Source organism: Pristiophorus japonicus, chromosome 18 (genome assembly GCF_044704955.1).
Source record: "Pristiophorus japonicus isolate sPriJap1 chromosome 18, sPriJap1.hap1, whole genome shotgun sequence".
In the NCBI taxonomy this organism is placed as follows: Eukaryota; Metazoa; Chordata; class Chondrichthyes; family Pristiophoridae; genus Pristiophorus; species Pristiophorus japonicus.
Window position 1 is genome coordinate 34,705,020 of NC_091994.1, and position 21,235 is coordinate 34,726,254.

Below are 21,235 nucleotides of genomic sequence, written 5' to 3' on the forward strand. Positions count from 1 at the left end.
AATTGACAAGTAGATCCCTGGAAAGGGATCTTGCAGCTGAAAGTGTTTAGCTGTTCCTTGTTAATTTCAGACCCCATGGAAGTCGAGAAACGTTTGGCTCAGGAATGTGCTGGGCTTGTCTCGTAGCCCCTCACCACTGTCGACGAAGGACCGCCTCCTTACCCAGTTTAGATCCAGCTTTCCCCCCTCCTCCTCGGGTTGGGATTTTATTCCCTCCCCGGCCCAGATCCCCCACCAAACAAAGAGCTCTGGGCTGATCAGGATCTACCTCCCGACCCTGAAGGAATTCTCTGTGTCCTGATTAAAAGCAGATGTTTCCCCGCTGTTCAGCAGAGCGCTCCCATTGATGGTAAACTTTTGCCTCTTTGTTTAAAACCCTTGTGTACACGGTGCTTACCCCTCCATTCCCCGGCATCGCCTGCTGCCTGTGTCAGGGGTTGATGGGGAGAGGAGTGGGAGTTCTGAGACAACGCTTTAATTCTCTCTCTCTCTCTCTCTCTCTTCAGCCCAATAGGAGTGGATCGGGGGGCCGAGTGTCTGCAGCAGTGTGAAGCGTTCTCCAGGAGGTTGTAGCATGGGGGCACGGTGGATGGCCAAGTTTGTGCTGGGGTGTACGGCTCTCATCTGTCTATTCATTGAAGAGGCGCTGACCCAACAAGAAAGCGAGTTTGGAGCGGCGAGATTCACAGGAGCCGGGGACAGAGAATTACAATCGCGGGTCAGGAGACGAGGTCAAGACAACTTGAGAGGGTAAAGTTCAGTCATTGCAAATAATTCGAAAAAACTACAGTCAAATATCTCATAGAAGAAATAGAGATGGGGTCCGCAGCCCATTTCATTCTAAATGTGGCCCTGGTCATACCAGCGAATCATAGTTTTCAATTTTTCTCATTTAATATATATATAATTTTAATTTATGTATTTGTACAAAACATGCCTCTTAGCATCTGAAGTTTGAGCCCCCTTTTTGAAATGTCCCCGATTAATAAAGGATAAGCTAGAAGGACTGGGCAATGTCGACTGTGATCCTCTCCGCAGTTTGGCCATTCATCAGCTTTTAGTTCCACCCGAAACCCGACCCCCCACTCACACTTGTCGCCTTCAAACTTTGTGCTTTTGTGTTGAGAATGCGGTTGGAAGTTTGAGCCAGCTGTTGGCTGAGAGCGAAGGGGTGTTCGAGGCCGAGTGTTTCGGTTTTCAGGGAAGGGCAATGTATCGATTAATAAAGGGGGGATTTGAATGCATTCAGAGTTGGATTTTGCTCCTGAGAGGAGCACAGTTCTTTGTCTTGGTTGGAATGTGACTTGGGGAGGGGACAGAGATCTGAAGGGGGTCTTAGTGAGTCCTGGACTGGAATCTTTGAGAGAGCTTTTAGGATCTACTTGTAAAATCTGTATTTGAACTTTATTGTATATGTGTGAATGTCCTTCCATGCATTTAACAACTCTTATGAACACAAATAATAGTAAGGCAGCTCTGGAAATCCATTATAATCACGAATGGTTTATGGTCTCTGAATGTCACATTCCATTTTTTATTACTTGGGATTCCTGTATTTTTATCATTGTTCTGGGATCACATTCTCTGGTTCCATCCCTTTTACCATGAAAACTCCAGCCCAGTGGCCTGGATTGTAACTTGCCAAGGCACAGGTCTGATTCGTGGAAGCCCCATACAGCCAATGCAGATAAGTTGGGGTTTTTGAAACTGTAAAAGGCTGAGACATGCAGTGAAATGAGCTGACTGTAAGGGGGGTTAAATGGAAAGTGAGCAGGGCCAAGGCAGTGCAATGAACAGTTCACACTGTGCTGACAATGCTGGGGTTTCTTGTATTGAGATTATTGTCAAAAGATACAATCGGAATAAATTTAGTTTTTCCTGCTGGCCTTCAGTCTGGATCTTGTCTAAATCACAAACCTACACAGTTACCCAGAAAGTACTCAGAACTTGAATTAACTTGTGTGAAGATTTCCTAGCAATCTTCATTATTTATTTTTAAGTGGGCGATAAAACGGTTGTACATGTATCCCATTGAAGGATGGAGACATTAAGTTTTCAGCCACTGCTGGCAGACACCCAGAAGCTGCAAAGCTAGACTCTGACGGGACAATGAGCATGGTGTGTTGCTGGTGGCCAGCTTGCCATAAGCCCCTCGAGTAGATTTTCCATTAACTTTTTGTAATTCAGTTACAATTAACTTTAAGTGTCGGTTGAGTTGAAATGTATACACAACTGAGACACTCAATTCAGATTAAAGGACCATGAATAATTCATTCTTCTGGTTAGTGGTTGAATCAAGTGTGATTCCTTTTGAATGCTACACGTGCGGAGTGTAATTTACCAACTGATGCAGGAGTGAAGCTGCTCTATTGTAATAGCAGTGAGCAGAGCGTTACCTGAAAATACATCAGCAAGTGCCAAAAATCATCTCTTTTATAGACATTTGAAACCTAAAGCTAAGATTTTTCTGTAGTGCATTTCTAACTAACTCAAACCCACTGTCGCAAATGTAGTGTCTGAAGACTGGGCTGTGTATTTGTGGGACTCCCACTCAATTTTCCACATAGTGGAATCACTGTAATGCCTATGAGGAGGTGAGACTGGAACATGGAGCCCTCAATGTCTTCATTTGATTTCTCTTGAAAGAAGTCTTGAGATAATAGATGATTTATTATACTTAGTAAGTGTGGTGAGTTCATTTAAACTTTACAAATCTGTACATTGCAGCTTATAATCTTCAGATGTTTAGGGATAGATGTTTTTTGGTACCATCTTTCAAACATTGGTTATTGCAAATATTACTGAATTTTTAAAAAAATGCAGTGAGTTTAAATTCACAATTGATGATCTGATTTGAACAGCAGTGAATGTGGTGAAATATTTAATCTATTAAAGAGCGTTTTATTAATTTAAGAAATCCTTCCTCTGGATTTAGTAAATAAAGCACAGCGCAATTTCTTATGTTCTTATCAAGGGTCATGGGGAGCGGGCGGGGAAGTGGAGTTGAGGCCAGGATCAGATCAGCCATGATATTGAATGGCAGAGCAGACTCGAGGGGCCAAGTGACCTACTCCTGCTCTTATTTCTTATTGTCTTATGTTCTTATGTTTAAAGTGAGCTGGATTGGTTCAGATACACCCAGTGTGAATATATTATTGTAATTACATCACAGGAATGAATATGTTTTTAATGAGACTGAATACAAGAGTCAATCTCGCCTTGATTCACCAATTAACACAAGTTAAAAGACCAGCCATTTTCTGCTGTTTCACTATCATTCTTTCACCTAATTTGCTAAATTGTGTTTTGAGTGACACAGCGTTCTGTCTATAAATGCAATATAGAGTGTATTTATACTGAAGCAAAGGGTCTGATAACAGCTCTGCAGAACCTTGTTTATATGGCCTGACTTCTGCCCAGTTCTGATTCAAATTTTCCCGATTAGGAGAGAGCTCTGTGTGTTCAAGGTTTACACACTCATGTGGAAACCTACATTAGCGGCCCCCACACAAGCATATTTTAAGCCATGATTTAAACCGCATTAGAATTCTACTCCATGCAGTGTCAAACTCAAGGAGTGAGAGACTGCCTTCTCCAGAGGGGTCGCCCAATGGTTCTGCCCAGAATTGGGTCAGGACCTGACACTAACTAGTGCTGTAATTTTTTTGCAATACAAATGGCTAGACAGAGTTTGAAACTACATCATTATTTGTAGATGTTACCAATGAAATATGATTGTAAGGAGGGTGCGGTTTTGTGCTACGTATTTGTGTATTGATTCCTTGATAATGGGAGTTAGTAAAGATTGAGTCCATTGCTTTGGCAACTAATAAATCTACAGAGCTTCACAGCATTAAGCTTTTTATTTGGGCAATTGTGTTCAAGGTAAATTTGCCCCCAAGGTGACCCAAAGTTCTTGTGGTGCCCCTCAGAGCTCCCTATCTCAGTCTGCCAGTCTGGGAATAGGTGAGATGCTGGCCTTATGGGTTGAGGAAAAAAAACTGGAAGGTGATTTTGACGTTGCTACTCCCACAACTCTTCCTACAAACTCCTGGCAGCTCCAAGAGATTATTAGGAGCAAGCTCAGCTCAATGGTCAGGAGCAACGTGTGATAGAATGTAACCTAAACAGTGCCTGTGGGGTATGGATAAGAAAAATCATCCATGTTGCTGCACTTAACCAGTGTGCAGTCGGCTTGCTGGAATGTGTGTGTGTGTAAAATCAGAGGTGGGCATGATTGAACTTGGCTATGATGCTTCTCGCAGTTAACTATCCTCTCCACTCGCATGAGAAATGGTCAGTTTATTGATGGACTAGGGGCTGGTGGTGTCCCTGGAACTATAGCCCAAGAAAAAGAGGGGAGAAATTTGGGAAAAAAGTTAGACATGATGTATAGAAAAGGCATGCGTCCTCACAAGGGTGAAGAATATGTGCTCTTGTGAATTTCTGGAGTCTAAAGGCTACCAAAGCACAAGTTATAAATTTCCCCAAATTATATATTGTCTGTATAAATAACAGAAGAAAGTATGGGACAAGAAAAAGCCTATTCACCCCATTGACCCACTCCCTCTACCGCCCATGTGTATTCTACCCGATCATGGACTCTACCTACCCATTTAATTTCCTTCCACAGTCAATGCACAATGTACCATATGTGCCACCCCTTCCATTTAATCTTCTGAGGAAAACATTTGTATAATTATTCGCTGACCCTCAAACACAATGCAGTAACACTGCAGAAAACCTAACCATCTGCACCTGCTGGCTGGATTATTTATTGCATTACTGGGTAGCACTGGCCAGAATGATGTGGCCAACCTGAGCTTCATCCACTGACCCAAACTGAATACAAGGTAGGAGATTAACTGTTAGTCTGATTCCCATGTCAAATTTGTCCACTTATGTGGTGTAAGCCTGATTAAACTGCAGGCTCAGTCTAGCACAGTCTATCTTGTGTTGGAACCACCTCCAAGTTACACACCACCCTGACTTGAAAATATATCGGCGTTCCTTCATCGTTGCTGGGTCAAAATCCTAGAATTCCCTCTCTAACAGCACTGTGGGAGTACCTTCATCAATAGGAGGTGGGCGGCCTTTTGGCTAAGATCATGCGTAACTGATCTGACAGGGGAGTAACCATGACCCCAAAGTGGTTCTCCCTGGATCAGGAAGGTGGTTCTCCTATGCTTTTTGGAAATAGGAGGTGGGTGGGGTGGCTTGACCTATCCACCTCCACGGAGGTGTGTGGGGGGCCTGACCCATCCACCTCCATGACACGAACCTGGTATTGCAGTACTTCCAGGAACGGTGCAGTGGCTCTAGGCCTTTTGGCTAAGAGCATTGGCGCAGAGTGATCCTTGATGTGTGCAAGGTGACCTCTGGCGTTTGTGATTTGACAAAGAATTGGAAAGATTGGCAACGAATAAAAAAAAAAAAAATGTTTTTAAAATATGGACTGCAGTGGTTCAAGAAGGCGGTTCACCACCACCTTCTCGAGGGCGATTAGGAATGGGCAATAAATGCTGGCCTTGCCAGTGATGCCCACATCCTGTGAATTTTAATAAAGCACTGGGCTGGTCATTTTAAACCAGAATGAATTCAAGTCATGTTCATTTCCTGTTTCAATTAACATTCTAACTGGTTGGAATTGATAGGGAAGGGAATTTGGGTTATTGGATACCAACACTTACAGCCCATTACCTTTTTGGCTATTTCAACATGATGCTCACATATGTTGGGCAGAAGTGTTGATGTAACTGTGCTCCATGTATAAACTGTCTGATTGGCATCATAGAGTCATTCCTGCCATCCTATATGGACAAACCAGTAATTCCAGATTTGGAGGTCCATATACACTTGCAACAGATACTGTTCATATTTATCATTTGCAGCTGAGACCTTTGTCTAACTTGGGAGAAAACTATTATCACTGTTTCTGGCCAACAGCTGTGATTTTAAAATGAATCCTTATTGCAACGGAAACTCTGGGGAACGGAGACAGCAATTAGAATTAGTATTTCAAATTGTGGGTTTTCTTCAACAAGTGGTTTTTGAGCAACAGGAAGTGTTTATGTTCCTGAATCCTCCCAATCCAGACATACTTAACTCTTTACGCACTGAAATTTCTTGTTAAACTCTTAGCCATCAGAGAAGCTAATCAGTGAGCAACTGATCTACATCAGGAAGGACCCAGGTTTCAGGTCTGATCTCAACCGGGGTGACCAGGGATAAAAGGCTAAAATTAGCCTTAATGAACATGGGTTAAGGAAGGCAAAATCAAGTGGGATTCCTGCTCCAGATCACTTTTACTGATAATGAGTGTTCGTGGATATTGGGTGAAGACTTGTTTGGGTTCAACTCTGGCGCCCTCCCCTGCAGTTGAGTACTCAGTTGATATTTACTGTTTAGGCTCATAGAAGAAACGGCTACTTTGGTGGGGGGTGGTCTGGAAAGGATCTCGTGCCTATAGAATTTTACCCCAGCAAGAGTGATCACCTGGGGAATTGTATTCCAGCAAAAGTCATCACCCAGGGTACTGCAACCCAGTCAGAGTCAGTATCTGGCACAACTGTATCCCGCCTAGAGTCACTGCCCAGAGAACTGTACCCCACTAAGAGTCAGTGCTTGGGGAACTTAACCCAGCAAAGGTTATCATCTGGTGAACTGTGCCCCTACAGGAGACGAAAGAAGATTGGTGAAGGAAACTGGCAAGGAAAGTGAATTTATTGCATGTTTCTCAGGTTCAGGTGCCAGCGCGATAGCTGTGGAATAAAAAGCTAGTAATGGTGACCATGAAACTACCGGATTGTTGTAAAAGCCCATCTGGTTCACTAATATAGGGAAGGAAATCTGCCGTCCTTACCCGGTCTGGCCTATATGTTACTCCAGACCCACAGCAACGTGGTTCACTCTTAACTGCCCTCTAAAATGGCTTAGCAAGCCAGTTGTTTCAAGAAGATGGCTCACCACCACCTTCTCAAAGGCAATTAGGGATGGGCAATAAATGCTGGCCTTGCCAGCGATGCCTGCATCCCATGACTGAATAAAAAAAATACAATGCAGAGATCGATAAGGGTAGCCCGTTCAATGGATGGACTCACAACATGTCCGATTTAATTGTTGTACATGTGGTTTTTAAAGAAGTAAAGATGGAATTTCTCTATAACTAGCTGACGAGAGACAGCCTTTCGTGGTATGAGTTGGTGCATGCCTAGTTTCAGCCTATTACACACCTGGGACAGATCTGGTGTGGTCCTGCCTTCAGCTCTGGTACACGCCTAGTTTGAGCCCTGGTACAGTGCTGGAGTCTCAATTCTAGGGGCACAATTCCAATCGCACTCTCATCTATTGAGCTCCTACCCTGCATGGGTGAGCTCTGCTGGTCAATGACCCTTTATCTTGAGAAGCGATAAAGACTATCCTGTACTTCTAGAAGTTGTGTATTATTAAGCAAGGGTACCAGCCTGTGCTGTTTGTCAGGTAGAGCCTACCTGCCGGTTTGAATTTTGCAGCATCTACTGCCTGAATAGATTGCTAATGCTGCGTAAACTGGAGGACTTGGAGGCAGTTTCTGAAATGCAAAGATTGCTGAAAATCACACGTGGCCCAGACTCTCCTCTCTCACAGGGGACAACATGGAGCCAGAGAGGAGACAAAATGGAAATTTGAATTAATGACCCATGCAAAGTAAAGTCTATGATGGCTGTGAACTCTCTGTGGCTAGGTTAAGGGCAAAATTGGTGAAAATACATGAAACCTTATCACACTGGCTTTGCAGGGACTTGCAACTGCTCTCAATACGACTCAAGAATTTTCTGATGTTGAACAGTGTGAGGCTGGATTCATTGATTTCTTTTCAATTTGTCTTAAGGCACTGAATCTTACTAAGGCATGATCCCACAGGGATACTGGAGGAGGAACTGGTCTGTACTCTCCCATACTGGGAGATCATGTCGCTGAGCCTGATCCCCATTTTCCAGCAGGGGTCAGTGGATAGTGACCAGGAGCAGGACCCCAGACTAATATTGCCCTTCCTAACCCATGGGCCACAAGGCCGATTATAGCCCCCACCGCCCCGGCTGAGATCAAACGGTCAGAAATTCATGCATCAGTGGCACCCAACTAGATTTCCTAATCCTCCGATTTAAGGCCCTCAAGATTGTCAGAGCTCGAGTCAAGATCGGCTCAGTCTTCCGCCTTCACCGGATCAATAAAATGTAAAAACTTCCCATCAGTTTTCCTGCAGCGCAAAGTCCAAGAATAAGGGTTTAAACAGTAAAACAATTAGTAATCCAATTTAACATTTTGTTGGTCAAGACTTTGGAATGGTTAACCTGGGATTTAGAATGAGTTTAGCATAACAAAGGCAAGGCCACCAGTTTCAGAGATGCCTTTACTGGCCCTAGCTTGCCTCTGTCCTCTGTGTGACTAATACTAAATGATTGAGTGTTTCACGGGGCAATAGCAAATTGATACAACAATGGTCTGTGCTCCTCTGAACTCTTCTCTCTAGTTCCTCCTAAACTCCAAGTACTAAATCCTACTGCATCTTCCTATCCTGCCCCCCCCCCAGACATCGTCAATGTCCTGAAATGAGAACTCAACACACTACCTCGTACGCTAAATAATGCTCTTCCAGGACATCCTCACCTCCCTCAGTCTCCCTATTACAATTTACAGCCTGTTACAACCCAAGCTTGATGTCACTTAATTGCGACTACTTGATTTACTTCATCCTATCTTTCCAATCTTGGGGATATCATGCCCTGTGGGCCTTGGCCAATCCCAGGGTGTCTCAATGCAAGATCAGATATCTGAGAGCATGCGTCCTGTCTTTAATTCCTGCTCTGTTCCTGTTGCAGGCTATGGCACACTGGTTGATTCTTCTGGTGTAATCAGTCAGTCGTCTAGTAATTCAACCTAAATAAAACCATTCAGTAATAAGACTGTCCATTTTATACAATAATGACTGGACTGTTAAAACAGATGGCAAGGATTTAGAACCATGAGCTTCTATTAAAACAAATAATTAAAGAACTTGCTATCTTTGGATCTGGGATTTGGTGGAATGTTTGGCCTAGATAGCAGTTGTATACAGTGGGCACGGTTACAAAGGGCTTGGGGGGGGGGGGGTCCAGATTTCCTTTTCGGATCAGGTATCTGTTGATCTGGAGTTGACGAGGTTTGGTATTGATATAAGTGGGAATCGACTCCTTGGAAGCAGCAGCAACAGGAACAATTTGCATTTATATAGCACCTTTAATGCAATAAAACATCTCCAGGTTATCAAGCAAAATTTGACACTGAGCCACAAGATATTATGATGAGGTAGGTTTTATGGAGTGTTTTAGAGCAGGGTAGAGAGGCGGAGAGGTTTTGGGGGATGGCGGGGGGGGGCGGTTCCAGGGCTTGGGGCCCAGTAGCTGATTGAATGGCAGCACCTTGCTAATGGCATAATGTGACCAACGCAACACAACGCTCCAAGCCAGCAATCAGTTAGGAATTGTCAACACTACTTGATTTACCAACTCATAAGGGTAGATATGATGTTATGGTCAGATCAGTCTTATTGCTATAATTGCTGGGTCCGTACCTCACACTCCTATTAACGCAGAAATACCCGCCCCCAGCCTTTGGATATTGAGAGCAGGGGAGTGCTGAGCAGTATGTCTCCTTCTGTAAAGTGTTGCCCTCAATCCATAGTCATACACCGAGATAATAAATATTTGAAACTATTCAAGCCTTTCCTGAAAGACGTTTCCCATTAGCCTGACCTCTGGCTGGAGAGGAATCCATGTCCGTGTCTCTATTCTGAACACCGGCACTTCCATAATCACAAGACTGGCTGAATATTTCTCTGCATTGTCTGTACAAAGTCAGATTAGTGGAATCTTTCACCGTTTCTTGTTTGAATCATTTACACGGGTCGTTCAACATCAAGTAAATCCCACCAGAGTTGTTGAACTCTCATTGTAATACACTTGTATACCATCAGTCCTTGGCTCAGATCTGTGGCTGATTCAGAGCTTACCCTATTGACCTAAACCAGACAAGAACTGTGGACTGTTGGGGAAAGTCAGGCTGACCTTTAACTGGAGGGTGAAAGGCCTCCAATAATGCTCAGTGAGCCTTGAAATCCTTCCGCACCATCAAATTGCCTGGAATTGCTGATATGTTGGGAATGTTCCTCATTCCCTAACGGGAAGCTTCTAACAGCAAGAAAGTGAACTATCCAGGGAGATCAGGGTATGTTGTGTGAATATGGCAGTGACTGCAGTGTTAGTGTGGTCAAGGCATGTACAGACAGGGCATAGCCTCTAGTGAGGCAACATCTCAATTTTACCTTCTGCTTAAGATGGGAAGTGGGACTAGTGATGTGAATGAGAGCCACAAAGATCAATTTTAACATTGACACATAGATTTAAGTGTCAAGCAAGTGAGGGGCCAGTAATGTTCCTATTAACTTTGACTGAGAATCTGACTGTTGGACTCGACTATCAGTCACACATTTGGGTTCCCCTATAAGTTAAGCTTTTTAGTCTCAAAGCATTCGAGGATGAGAAAGCTAGGTGAGGGGCGATGAATTGCACAGAGAGACCTCCTACTGAATCAACCAAGGAACGGTACTGAGGTGAATGCAGGCCTGACCTTGCAGTGTCTCCAGCAGGAGGCTACATGTGGATTCAGGGATGGAAACTAAAAGCTTTCTTAACTAGGGATACCATGAGTTGGGGGTCGTTGTATTTGTTCTTGAAGTGAATTATGATCCAATTGTACTTTTGCACATTTTTATAATGTTCTCCAGTTGGCTATCACAAACAGCATTCTGCATGGTTCCACAAAATTTTAGAATGAAACTTTCGAGAGCTGAAGACAAAAAAGCCTCACCTGTACTGCAATCTGCAAGGAAGAAGTTATTCCATCCCTTTACTATTGTGGCATTAATACCATAACACTGTAAACAAACTGCACCAAGATGGATGGTAATGGGAAGAAGTTACTGCAGTAATCCCAGTCCCGTGTTCCACCATTACCAGTACATTGAGTACAGCTAGCGCTATAGGAGCCGATGAGATCCGAGGAAGCTGTGTAACCGATACCTTTCATTTTCTTTCAGGCCAAATGTGTGCGGATCTCGATTTCATTCCTATTGCTGTCCTGGATGGAAAACGTTGCCTGGTGGTAATCAATGTATTGTGCGTAAGTACAGCTAATTCCATCCATGGGAAAACTTGTTTTATGGTGGGTCTCTTTAGGTTACATTCTTTTTCTCGTCGATGCTAATTAATTGTTGTACTGGAGACCATCTAATGTTGAACTAAGACTTCAAATTCCTGATGCAGTACTCAACTGCCATATTGTTCCAAAAAACAACCCATAGTTTTCCTACTGCATTAGGTTTTGTGCTGTAGCATACATCGGCCCTTGGCCTAACCTGCTGGTGTTGCCCTGGAGTGCCCAGGAATTGAAGATTCATCCCCCGGACACAGCTGAGCAACCCGGGAGGAAATCATAGCGGCATTAATCAAATGATGTTTGTTTCATATTCTTTGAATACTTTTGTTTATTAGTTATAGAAATATTGGAAATAGAAGGGAGGGGGTAGGGGAGGAGAAACGCTGATTGCCTATGCGGGTTCTTTGGAATTGGGAGGTCTTGTAATGAAACCTCCAGGAATATGTCCAGCTCTAGAGTTATCAGTTCTACTGCCCGTGGATCTGAAAGAGTTCCCAGGCCAGCCAGTGTTATAAATAAGTTGTCAGCTCACACAATCTTTAACACTGAAACAGACGCTAATATTCTAGTAAGGCAGCTTCTCAGATTTCAAATATTCCCATCATTAACACTCAAAATTACTCGAGCATTTTTAATGAAAATGTAAATGTTTCTTGCTCACTTTTCTTCCCTTTTCCTCCACTCTTTAAGAACAGAAGAACATAACAAATTAAGAGCAGGAGTAGGTCATACGGCCCCTCGAGCCTGCTCCACCATTCAATAAGATCATGGCTAATCTTCGACCTCAACTCCACACTCCTGCCTGATCCCCATATCCTTTGATTTCCCTAGAGTCCAAAAATCCATCTATCTCTGCCTTTAATATACTCAACGACTGACCTTTGGGGTAGAGAATTCCAAAGATTCACAACCCTCTGAGTGAAGAAATTCTTCCTCATCTCAGTCTTAAAAGGCCGACCCCTTATCCTGAGATTATGATCCTTAGTTCTGGACTCTCCAGCCAGGAGAAACAATCTCTCAGCATCTACCCTGTCAATTCCCCTCAGAATCTTGTATGTTTCAATGAGATCACTTTTTATTCTTCAAAACCCCAGAGAGTTTAGGACCAATCTACTTGATCTTTCCTCATAGGACAACCCTTAGGAATCAATCTAGTGAACCTTTGTTGCATGCCTCTAAGATAACTATATCTTTCCTTCGATAAGGAGATCAAAACTATGCACAGTACTCCAGGTGTGGTCTCACCAAGGCCCTGTACACCAAGGCATTGTAGCAAGACTTCCTTACTGTTGTACACTAACCCTCTAGCAATAAAGGCCAACATGCCTTTTGCCTTCCTAATTGCTAGCTGTACCTACATGCTAACTCGCTGTGCTTCTTTGCAGGCTTGTTGCGTCCTCTTCACAGCTTCTTTCCCACCTAGCTTTGTATTGTCAGCAAACTTGGATACATTGCACTCGGTCCCATCATCTAAATCCTTAATATAGATTGTAAATAACTGAGGCACCCTGCTAGTTACAGCCTGCCAGTCTGTAAATGAATCGTTTATCCCTACTCTGTTTTCTGTCTATTAACCAATCCTCTATCCATTACCCCCTTTTCCTCTTCCACTTAAATTGTTTTTCTTGTCTATCTAACTGATCTAATGTATCTGTTCTAAATTGTTTTGCTGCTTCCTCCCATTCATGTAAAGGTCGATGGAACTTGCAAGGGTTTTGATTAGTTGAAACAGTATTAAGAAAGGGCATTTCCAGCCAGGCCAAAGGTCAAAGTTTGACATTCTTGTAGCGGGGACACAGCAAGCCAATGTTTGACAATGCAAAGCCATGTCAAACCCAGAAAGGCCGTCACCCACCATGTGACTGCTTAGTGTCACTTCAAATAAAACAGCACAACCTCACTGTAAACATAACGGCATCGTGTCACTGTAAATGTAACAGGCTATTGTCACTATCAATCTCACTGTAGATATAACAGCAATATGTCACTGTAAATGTGACAGTGTAACATTGCCATAAATGGATGAGTCTTCACTTCAACTGAGTTAAAGGTGACCTATCAACAGCCAAGTGTATCTTTCATTGCTTTACACGCAGCTGGCAGTTTCTAAAGAGCATTTCCTTTTGTCTTTGTACAGCCATTTGTCGGAACACGTGTGGTGATGGGTTCTGCTCCAGACCAAATATGTGCACTTGTTCCAACGGGCAACTCTCCCCAGGTTGTGGATCTGGTTCAAGTAAGTAACATTGCATTGACCCTACAGATAATATAGGCACCAAACCTCCTCTTCTAATCAATGTAATGGTTAAGTGCAGGATAAACCTCCCTCTATACTGCCCGATTGAACACTCTCAGGTCAGGTACAACATGGGATAGATGCAGAGTAAAGCTGCCTCTACACTACCTGTTGTAATTCACCTTGAATTGGGCTCTTACAGCCACCAGACAGAGGAAATGTTCATTCTGGGTTCAATTTGAACCTAGAACCTATCTAATCTCCTCCAGCCCCACATCCCCCTGAGATGTCTGTGCTCCGCTAATTCTGCCCCCTTGAGCATCCCTGATTATAATCGCTGAACCATTGGTGGCCGTGCCTTCTGTTGCCTAGGCGCCAAGCTCTAGAACTCCCTGCCTAAACCTCTCTGCCTCTCTATCTCTCTTTCCCCCTTCAAGACGCTCCTTAAAACATACCTCTTTGACCAAGCTTTTGGTCACCTGCGCTAATTTCTACTTGTGTGGCTCGGTGTCAAAACTTGTGCGGCTCGGTGTCAAATTTTTAAATCTCATAATACTCTGAAGCGTCGTGGGATGTTCACTATGTTAAAGGCGCTATATCGGCGCATGTTGTTGTTGTAGAGTGGTATGTCCAATGTGTAACTCGGTCCCCCCAATATAGCAATAGCCCAACAACTGAATTGAGGCAGAAACTAAACTAAGGACCATAAATTCAGGGATATTGGCATAGTAGTATCCAGGTGCACAGGGATTCCGAGACAAATGCCTGACAGTAGACTCTGCCAGGCCTTGCAGCTCTAACTACCAGCCTCAAGAGATTCTTCAAACATTGGGATGCGCTGCAGCCACTGGTCAATGGGTTGTTAGAATTAGCTTTGCATAGACTAGAGACTGTGGGCAGTGTTAGTACAGAATGTAACTGGACTGAACAGCTGGGAGGTTGCTGTCCGATATCTCAAGCCAGTCACACTGTGCTATCCCAGCTTCATCTAGGAACCAGATCAAATTCCAACTTCCACAGAAGGTATTTGTACATTGTACAGGATGCTGCTGGATGACTGGCTCCCTGAGCCTTGACGTAACTAATGATTTTTCTTTTGGCAGTAGATTATAACAGCCTGTGTTCTCATTGGGGAATGATGACTCCAGCTGTTTCAGGATCAGTTCATGAAATCACCTAGTTTCTTATCCTTTTTTATCCTGCGTTGCATTGGTGTGTAGTCCTGCTCCGACCTTTTTATATCGAGGATTTGACAGTAGCTCTACAGGGCAAGTGATGGTCCCTCATCAAGTGAGTTCCACTCCCTGGAGCTAACACCAAAACTCAATGGTTTAATAATTAACCCCCTCTCATTATCCTTTGTGTTTCCCTCTCCAGACCCTCTCAATTCTGCTTCCTTTCAATGTGAGTTTGGAGAAATTGCCTTCAGTCCAGGTTTCCAGTATCTTTCTTTTCCCAGCCAACACTCAGCCTGGTTTAAGGGGCAAAGCTCTAGCATTTCACCATGCTGGAATGTCTGAGGGAGAGAGAACAGTATAGTATAGTACATGGTTAATAGTTGAAGGCAGCCCTTACGCTTACTACATTGAACTTAATTACCATAGGACATGCAGTGCAGGATACACTGCAAGTTGTGCAGTATAGGGGTTGAATGCGGGGGATACTGATTCGATTATTAACTTAACTGAGGAAAAGTCAGAAAAGCAGAGTAAGAGTTACAATTGGTTATGCCACCCCTTATGGCCAGGGAAGACAAAAGATCAGCCAGCATTCACCTGATCGTTATCCAAAGACTTCTGGTGGAAAGTGGGCATGTATACATCAGGTGAGGGCAGGTTCACGCTCGGCTGTGATAACTCCATGGCAGTTAGCTGTCTAGGTGAGGAAGGGGCGGAGTACTGGAGGGCTGCTGCCCCTGTGGAACTCTCATCCCAGCAGGAACCAGCACCTTCAAGAGATGGCGGGGGTGGGGGGGGCAAATAATATTGAAAATAAATCTGTTGCTTGATGTAGACTAAGGTCACATGACGTATTATGTTTCTGTTCCTACATGAGCAATCAGAAAGTGAACATTGTGCGTTCCAAATGCATTCCAGCTGAAGAAGAATTTGACTCATTCAGAAATGAACAATGTTAGTCTGATAATCACTCTGTTTAGATTGGCTGGCTCACAGCGCCTGGCCTCCAGGCATGGTGAGAGGGTTAATGGGCGAGCACTATGAATCATTACTGACAGCATAGAGCAGTCTGAGTCACATGGCTGCAGTGAAATATCAGCGCAGGGCTTGTCCTGCACGCAGAGCAGAGCTAATTATAACAACCCAATGGCTTCATGGTATTTGAGGAATCTCTTGGTGGTGGTAAGTTAGAAAAGCAGAGGATGCACAAACTCTGCAAGGACTGGTGCAGCCAGCGGGCTAAAATGGTTCTTCGTGTGAATTACAATCTGGAAGTCACTGGGAGAGAGTTTGTTTCCCAGGCTGAAAGAAGACTTACATTTATATAGCACTTTTCACAATCTCAGGACATCCCACTGCACTTTACAACTAATGAAGTACTGTTGAAGTGTCGTAGAAAATGAAGCAGCCAATTTATGCACAGCAAGCTCCCACAAACAGCATTGTGATGATGACCAGATCATCTGATTTAGTGAGGTTAATTGAAGGATAACTATTGGCCAGGACATCAGGGAGAACTTCCCTGCTCTTCTTAAATAGTGCCATGGGATTTTTATATCTACCTGAGGGCAGACTGAACCTCGGTTTAACGTCTCATCCGAAAGATAGTGCAGCACTCCCTCAGCCGAGGTTTTTATGCTTAAGTCTCTGGCGTGGGAGTTGAACGCACAACCTTCTTGGTTGCAAGAATGCTACCCACTATGCCATGGTTGACACGTACCCATCTGGAACTATAAATTCACCTATCCATAAACAGGATGGCCATTTGAGTTTTATTTTGCACTGTAAACAATCACTGGGATGTGATCGGTGTTGACTGTCTCATTACTACACCCTGCCATCTGTAATCTGCCTCTCACAATCCCATTGGGATAATCACAATAATTGTGGAGATCACAACAGGACAAAGTTAAGAGACAAGCACTAGACACATTGACCCACCTGGAGTGTCTGTGTTTCAAAGCCCGTTACTGCACCAACATATCCTACTCTTCAATTGCTAAAAGTCATTTGCTTTTGTCATTAAGATATATTTAGTGATTATTCCTGGATACAAACATGCAAAAATTATAAACTATCATTAAAAATGTACAAGCATCTGGAAATAAGATATTGTGGGACTGAATTTCTGTGTCATTTCTGCGTAACTTCATCGGAAGGTCGGGAGAAACCTTGGAGAAATTGCGTAAAAGGCCATTTATACCATTTCCTGGGGTTTCTACCAAAACTACAGCGGGAGATCCGGAGAATTCAATCCTAGTGTGTTTTTAAACAGCTGTAACTTAGAAACCAGACCAATATTTAAGAAATATTTCCAAATGCTTCCATTTTGGTTAATGTGGTGATCTGGCGGATAATTAACTAATTTAAAAAAAAGCCTAGTAGGATATTCTCAACCTCTCTCTTTAACATTTCATAGAATCATAGAATAGTACAGCACAGAAGGAGGCCATTCAGCCCATCAAATCTTTTACCATTACTAGCTAGCGAAAATTGAAAAAACCACCCCCCACCAGCCACATGCACTTATGAAGGGATGGGCAATGGTTTTATTATTGATTCTTGTGTGTGAGTGAGTGGGGCCTGATTCTCTCCTGTTATATGTGAGTGACTGGGGCTGATTCCCTCCTATTATAACAGCTGGTAGCCACACTGTTTTCCCAAGGATTTAAAAGTGCAGTAATGTTTTCACCCATCTGCCCACTGCCTCCTCCCCCCACCTGCCCCAGGCCCCTTGCATTCACACCTTCTCCTTTAGCCTTTCGTCTTTGAAATAATAATTCTTCTAATAAATAAACATAAAGGTGTGAGCCGGATGAAAAAGCCCATTTGAGCAGAGGCCAACAAGTGGCTTCAAATGGCCAATTCACAGCAGTGTCATAAACCAGCACCATCCACTTGAGACTGCATCATTTATTTTTATTTCCTTTCTCTCCCTTTCAATGGCCCCTCCCGAGTTGGGAGGACACACCAGGGTGACCTCTTGTCTTGAATGCCCGTGCGCCAAGCATCGCCTGGGCGGAACGCAGAGAGGAGAATTAGACAGGGAGGATCACATGCTAATTATGGAACCTTCCCGATTTTCATTCCATTAATTGAAATGAAAGGAAAATGAGTCGGGTTCTGTTACCAGCATCTAATCCTCCCTGTGAGAATTCTCTCTGCACTCTGCCCAGGCAGTGAAGATGAAAGGTCATTCGGCTGTGGTCTAGTCAGGAGGATTAGGATGATCCTGTGGTGGGTTTGTATTAACACAACTCCAGGTGGGTGGACTCCACCTTCCCTCCATACAGCACTGAAGATCTCCTTCCTGCTCAGTGCCTACCCAGAAGCCAAGTTAGAGTTGGAAACCGTGCTAAGCGGGAAGCCCGGTACAGATTCACCCAGAGAGGAGCAAATCCCCCCTCCCGGGGCAGTTTTATTGTCAACGCACTGATTCATTTTGAGCAAAACAATCTTCTGCTGATTGGACTGTTCCCATATTAAATTGTGCAATATTAAATAATCCTTAATAAATTATTCTGTACTTTGATTAAGCTGAGACTTTAAAAAATATACCTCTGTCTACAATTATAGAAAATTAAATTCAGGAGAATTGTGGGATTTTAGAAATAGGTCGCACAGTCAGGCACGGGTAAGACACACGGTCAGGCATACCGCCAGACACACGGTCGGACATTGGTCAGACACACAGTCAGGCACAGGTCAGACACACGGTCGGGCATACCGTCAGACACACGGTCGGACATTGGTCAGACACATGGTCAGGCATACCGTCAGACACACGGTCGGACATTGGTCAGACACATGGTCAGGCACAGGTGAGACAGTGAGAGTCAGAAGCAATGAGGTGGGAGGTGAGCTTTTAGCTAATCCTGTCTGCTGAGCAAGAAGAGCCTGTAAAGTGAATGCGATTTTGAGCTTTACTGAGCACAGTGATGGTGTGGCCTTGAAGCCACATTCGAGTGTAGGTGCAACAAATGCCACATGTGAAGAAGTCAAAGTTGATTTTTGTTATTCTGTAAATACAGAGTCATCTGACCTCTCTGTTCTCCTTGCAGTTCAGCAATGTAATGTCAGGTGTATGAATGGTGGCTCCTGCTCGGATGACAGCTGTGTTTGCCAGAAGGGTTACACCGGGACGCACTGTGGACAACGTGAGTATCAACGTCACAGTACTGCAAATAGCCTTTATATTGGGTCCCAGTGCAGGCAGAGTGGAGAGGGACTGAGCAAGCTGATCAGCAGGGCAAATGTTGCCCACTCCTTATAGAAACAGCGGAGCTGCAAGTCATTTCAATCTTTATTCATTGAGTAATAACCTGTCCTGAAAACAGCAGTGGTCTGTAGCTAATCATACAGGTTGTTAACTGTACTGCTGTGATATGAGACCACCTCTTGGGCTTTTAACAAGTTCCGAGCTTTGACTGCGATCAGAATGCATTTCCTGCACCAGACGCCTGTTCTGCACCAATGCCCGGCATCTGTCGATGACAGTGGAAAAAAAGAAGAAAGACAGACTTGCATTTATATAGCGCCTTTCATGACCTGAAAACATCCCAAAGTGCTTTACAGCCAATGAAGTACTTTTTAAAGTGTAATCACTGTTGTAGTGCAGGAAGCACGGCAGCCAGTTTTCGAACAGCAATGTGATAATAACCAGATAATCTGTTTTAGTGATGTTGATCGAGGGATAAATATTGACCAGGACACAGGGGATAACTGTCCCTCTCTTAGAAATAGTGCCATGGGATCTTTTGCATCCATCTGAGAGAGCAGTCTTGGCCTCGGTTTAAAGTCTCATCCAAAAGGCGGCACCTTCAACAGTGCAGCACTCCACTGGAGTGTCAGCCTAGATTTATGTGCTCAAGTTCCTGGAGTGGGAGTTGAACCCACACCCTTCTGATTCAGAGGCAAGTGTGCTACCACTGAGCCATGTCTGACACAACAGACTATCAGTCTCCATCCTGTACAAATAGGGTGAAAGTTTGACTATTTGGACTGGTGGTTAACCTTGATTAGCCAGCTTTAATATTTAGTAGCCGGTTATTAACTGTAAAAAAAAAAAAAAACGACCATCAGCCTAAACTGCTGAATCCTTCCCCAAATGTACAATGAAACAATATTTCATCGATTGACACCATTTGTGTTGACTGGCTTTGGATATTAACACCATCATCCAGCCCAAGCGGCAGGCGTCCAAACCAAGTCTGCCTGCATTGCAGACGTCGCAGTTGATGAATCACAGAGGCAGAGGGTGCTAGTCAAATGCAGAACGTGGGCAAATGAAAGATATCAATTCAGCTCTTGCCTGCAACCTCCAGTTGATCCCAGATTCCAGCTGTCAGATATCATATAACTGGATAATCGAGGCACTGGGGTAGCATCTGTTCATAACGGCAGGAACTGTGAACAAGTGTCACTGATAACTTCAAGCATAGGCTAGATATTATAAATAAGGCCTGGGTGGAACTAGCGACTATGGCATCCCTAATGGCAGGCCTGTTCCACTTCCCATTGATGTAACCCATATGAAATTAAATGCATATTTTAAGGTAGCTTCCTGACAAGCTACATCTGTCACATTTGAAGTTATTTTGGCACATCCTTCGTTGAACAAAGTCGGTAAGTTCTTCTGTCATTTCCGGGAAGCCATGATTTATCCAAGAAGCCGGTTTGCACTGTATGATGTTTCAGGGCAAGTTCATGCTAACTGTAAGGGCCTACGTTTATTTCCATTAAAAATTGGATTTAATCTAAACTGCATTTAACGTATTTGAAATGGTAAAAAAAAATCATTGTTAGTGTCATTGTCCAAACCAGTGATGCGAACACATTGCCAACAGATGTCATCTCTTCTTTTCTTTTAGCTGTGTGTAAAACCGGCTGTCAGAACGGAGGGCGGTGCATCGGACCGAGTCGCTGTGCGTGTGTGTATGGCTTCACTGGGCCGCAGTGTGAGCGAGGTAGGCCACATCTCCATGTCCTTCTGAGGGACTGTTCAATTCTAGGGTTATGGACCACCAACCCTGTATTAGGATGAATCTTATAATTCTTTATCGTTGGTGTGTGAGACTTCCCCGCCCCGCCGCCCCCCCCGCCATGCTCTACAATGATTGGAGCAGTAGAGAAGCCCAGAGATCAATTCTGGCTGGCTGAAAACCATTTTAAAAATAATTTGGGGGGGGCAATTTGTTTTCTCTAAAACTAGTGTTACGGGTGTAAATGTGATGCACAGATGTGATTTACATCATTGTGAGAAAACATAAAACAAAAACTTGCATTTATATCGTGCCTTTCATCACCACAGGACATCCCAAAGTGCTATGCGGGCAATGAAGTACTTTCAAAGTGTAGTCACTGCTGTAACAAAGAAAACAAAATGGAAGCACAGAAAGTGAAGAAAAAAATGATCTCGAGCTATCCAACCACTATCAAAAACTACTTTTGTATTACAGACCAAATGGGTTCCCCAGGGTTATTATGAGCTGTTCAGGCTCAGTGCCCCAGGGTTATTATGGGATGTCCAGGCTCAGTTCCCCAGGGTTATTATGGGATGTCCAGGCTCAATGCCCCAGGGTTATTA

The 21,235-nt window shown here is 43.8% G+C and overlaps 1 protein-coding gene across 1 annotated transcript in view; it reads left to right on the forward strand.

Annotated features, from left to right (window-relative positions):
• Positions 1–248: 248 nt before the first annotated feature.
• The window catches only part of fbn2b (fibrillin 2b), a 563,973-nt gene continuing 542,986 nt past the window's right edge, over positions 249–21,235 (forward strand). Inside the window, exons 1-6 of the mRNA XM_070859858.1 lie at positions 249–349; positions 507–750; positions 11,117–11,199; positions 13,373–13,471; positions 18,711–18,806; positions 20,520–20,615. Of these exons, the coding sequence (XP_070715959.1) occupies positions 575–750; positions 11,117–11,199; positions 13,373–13,471; positions 18,711–18,806; positions 20,520–20,615 (550 nt within the window). The 5' untranslated portion in view covers positions 249–349; positions 507–574. The remainder of the gene's footprint in view (positions 350–506; positions 751–11,116; positions 11,200–13,372; positions 13,472–18,710; positions 18,807–20,519; positions 20,616–21,235) is intronic.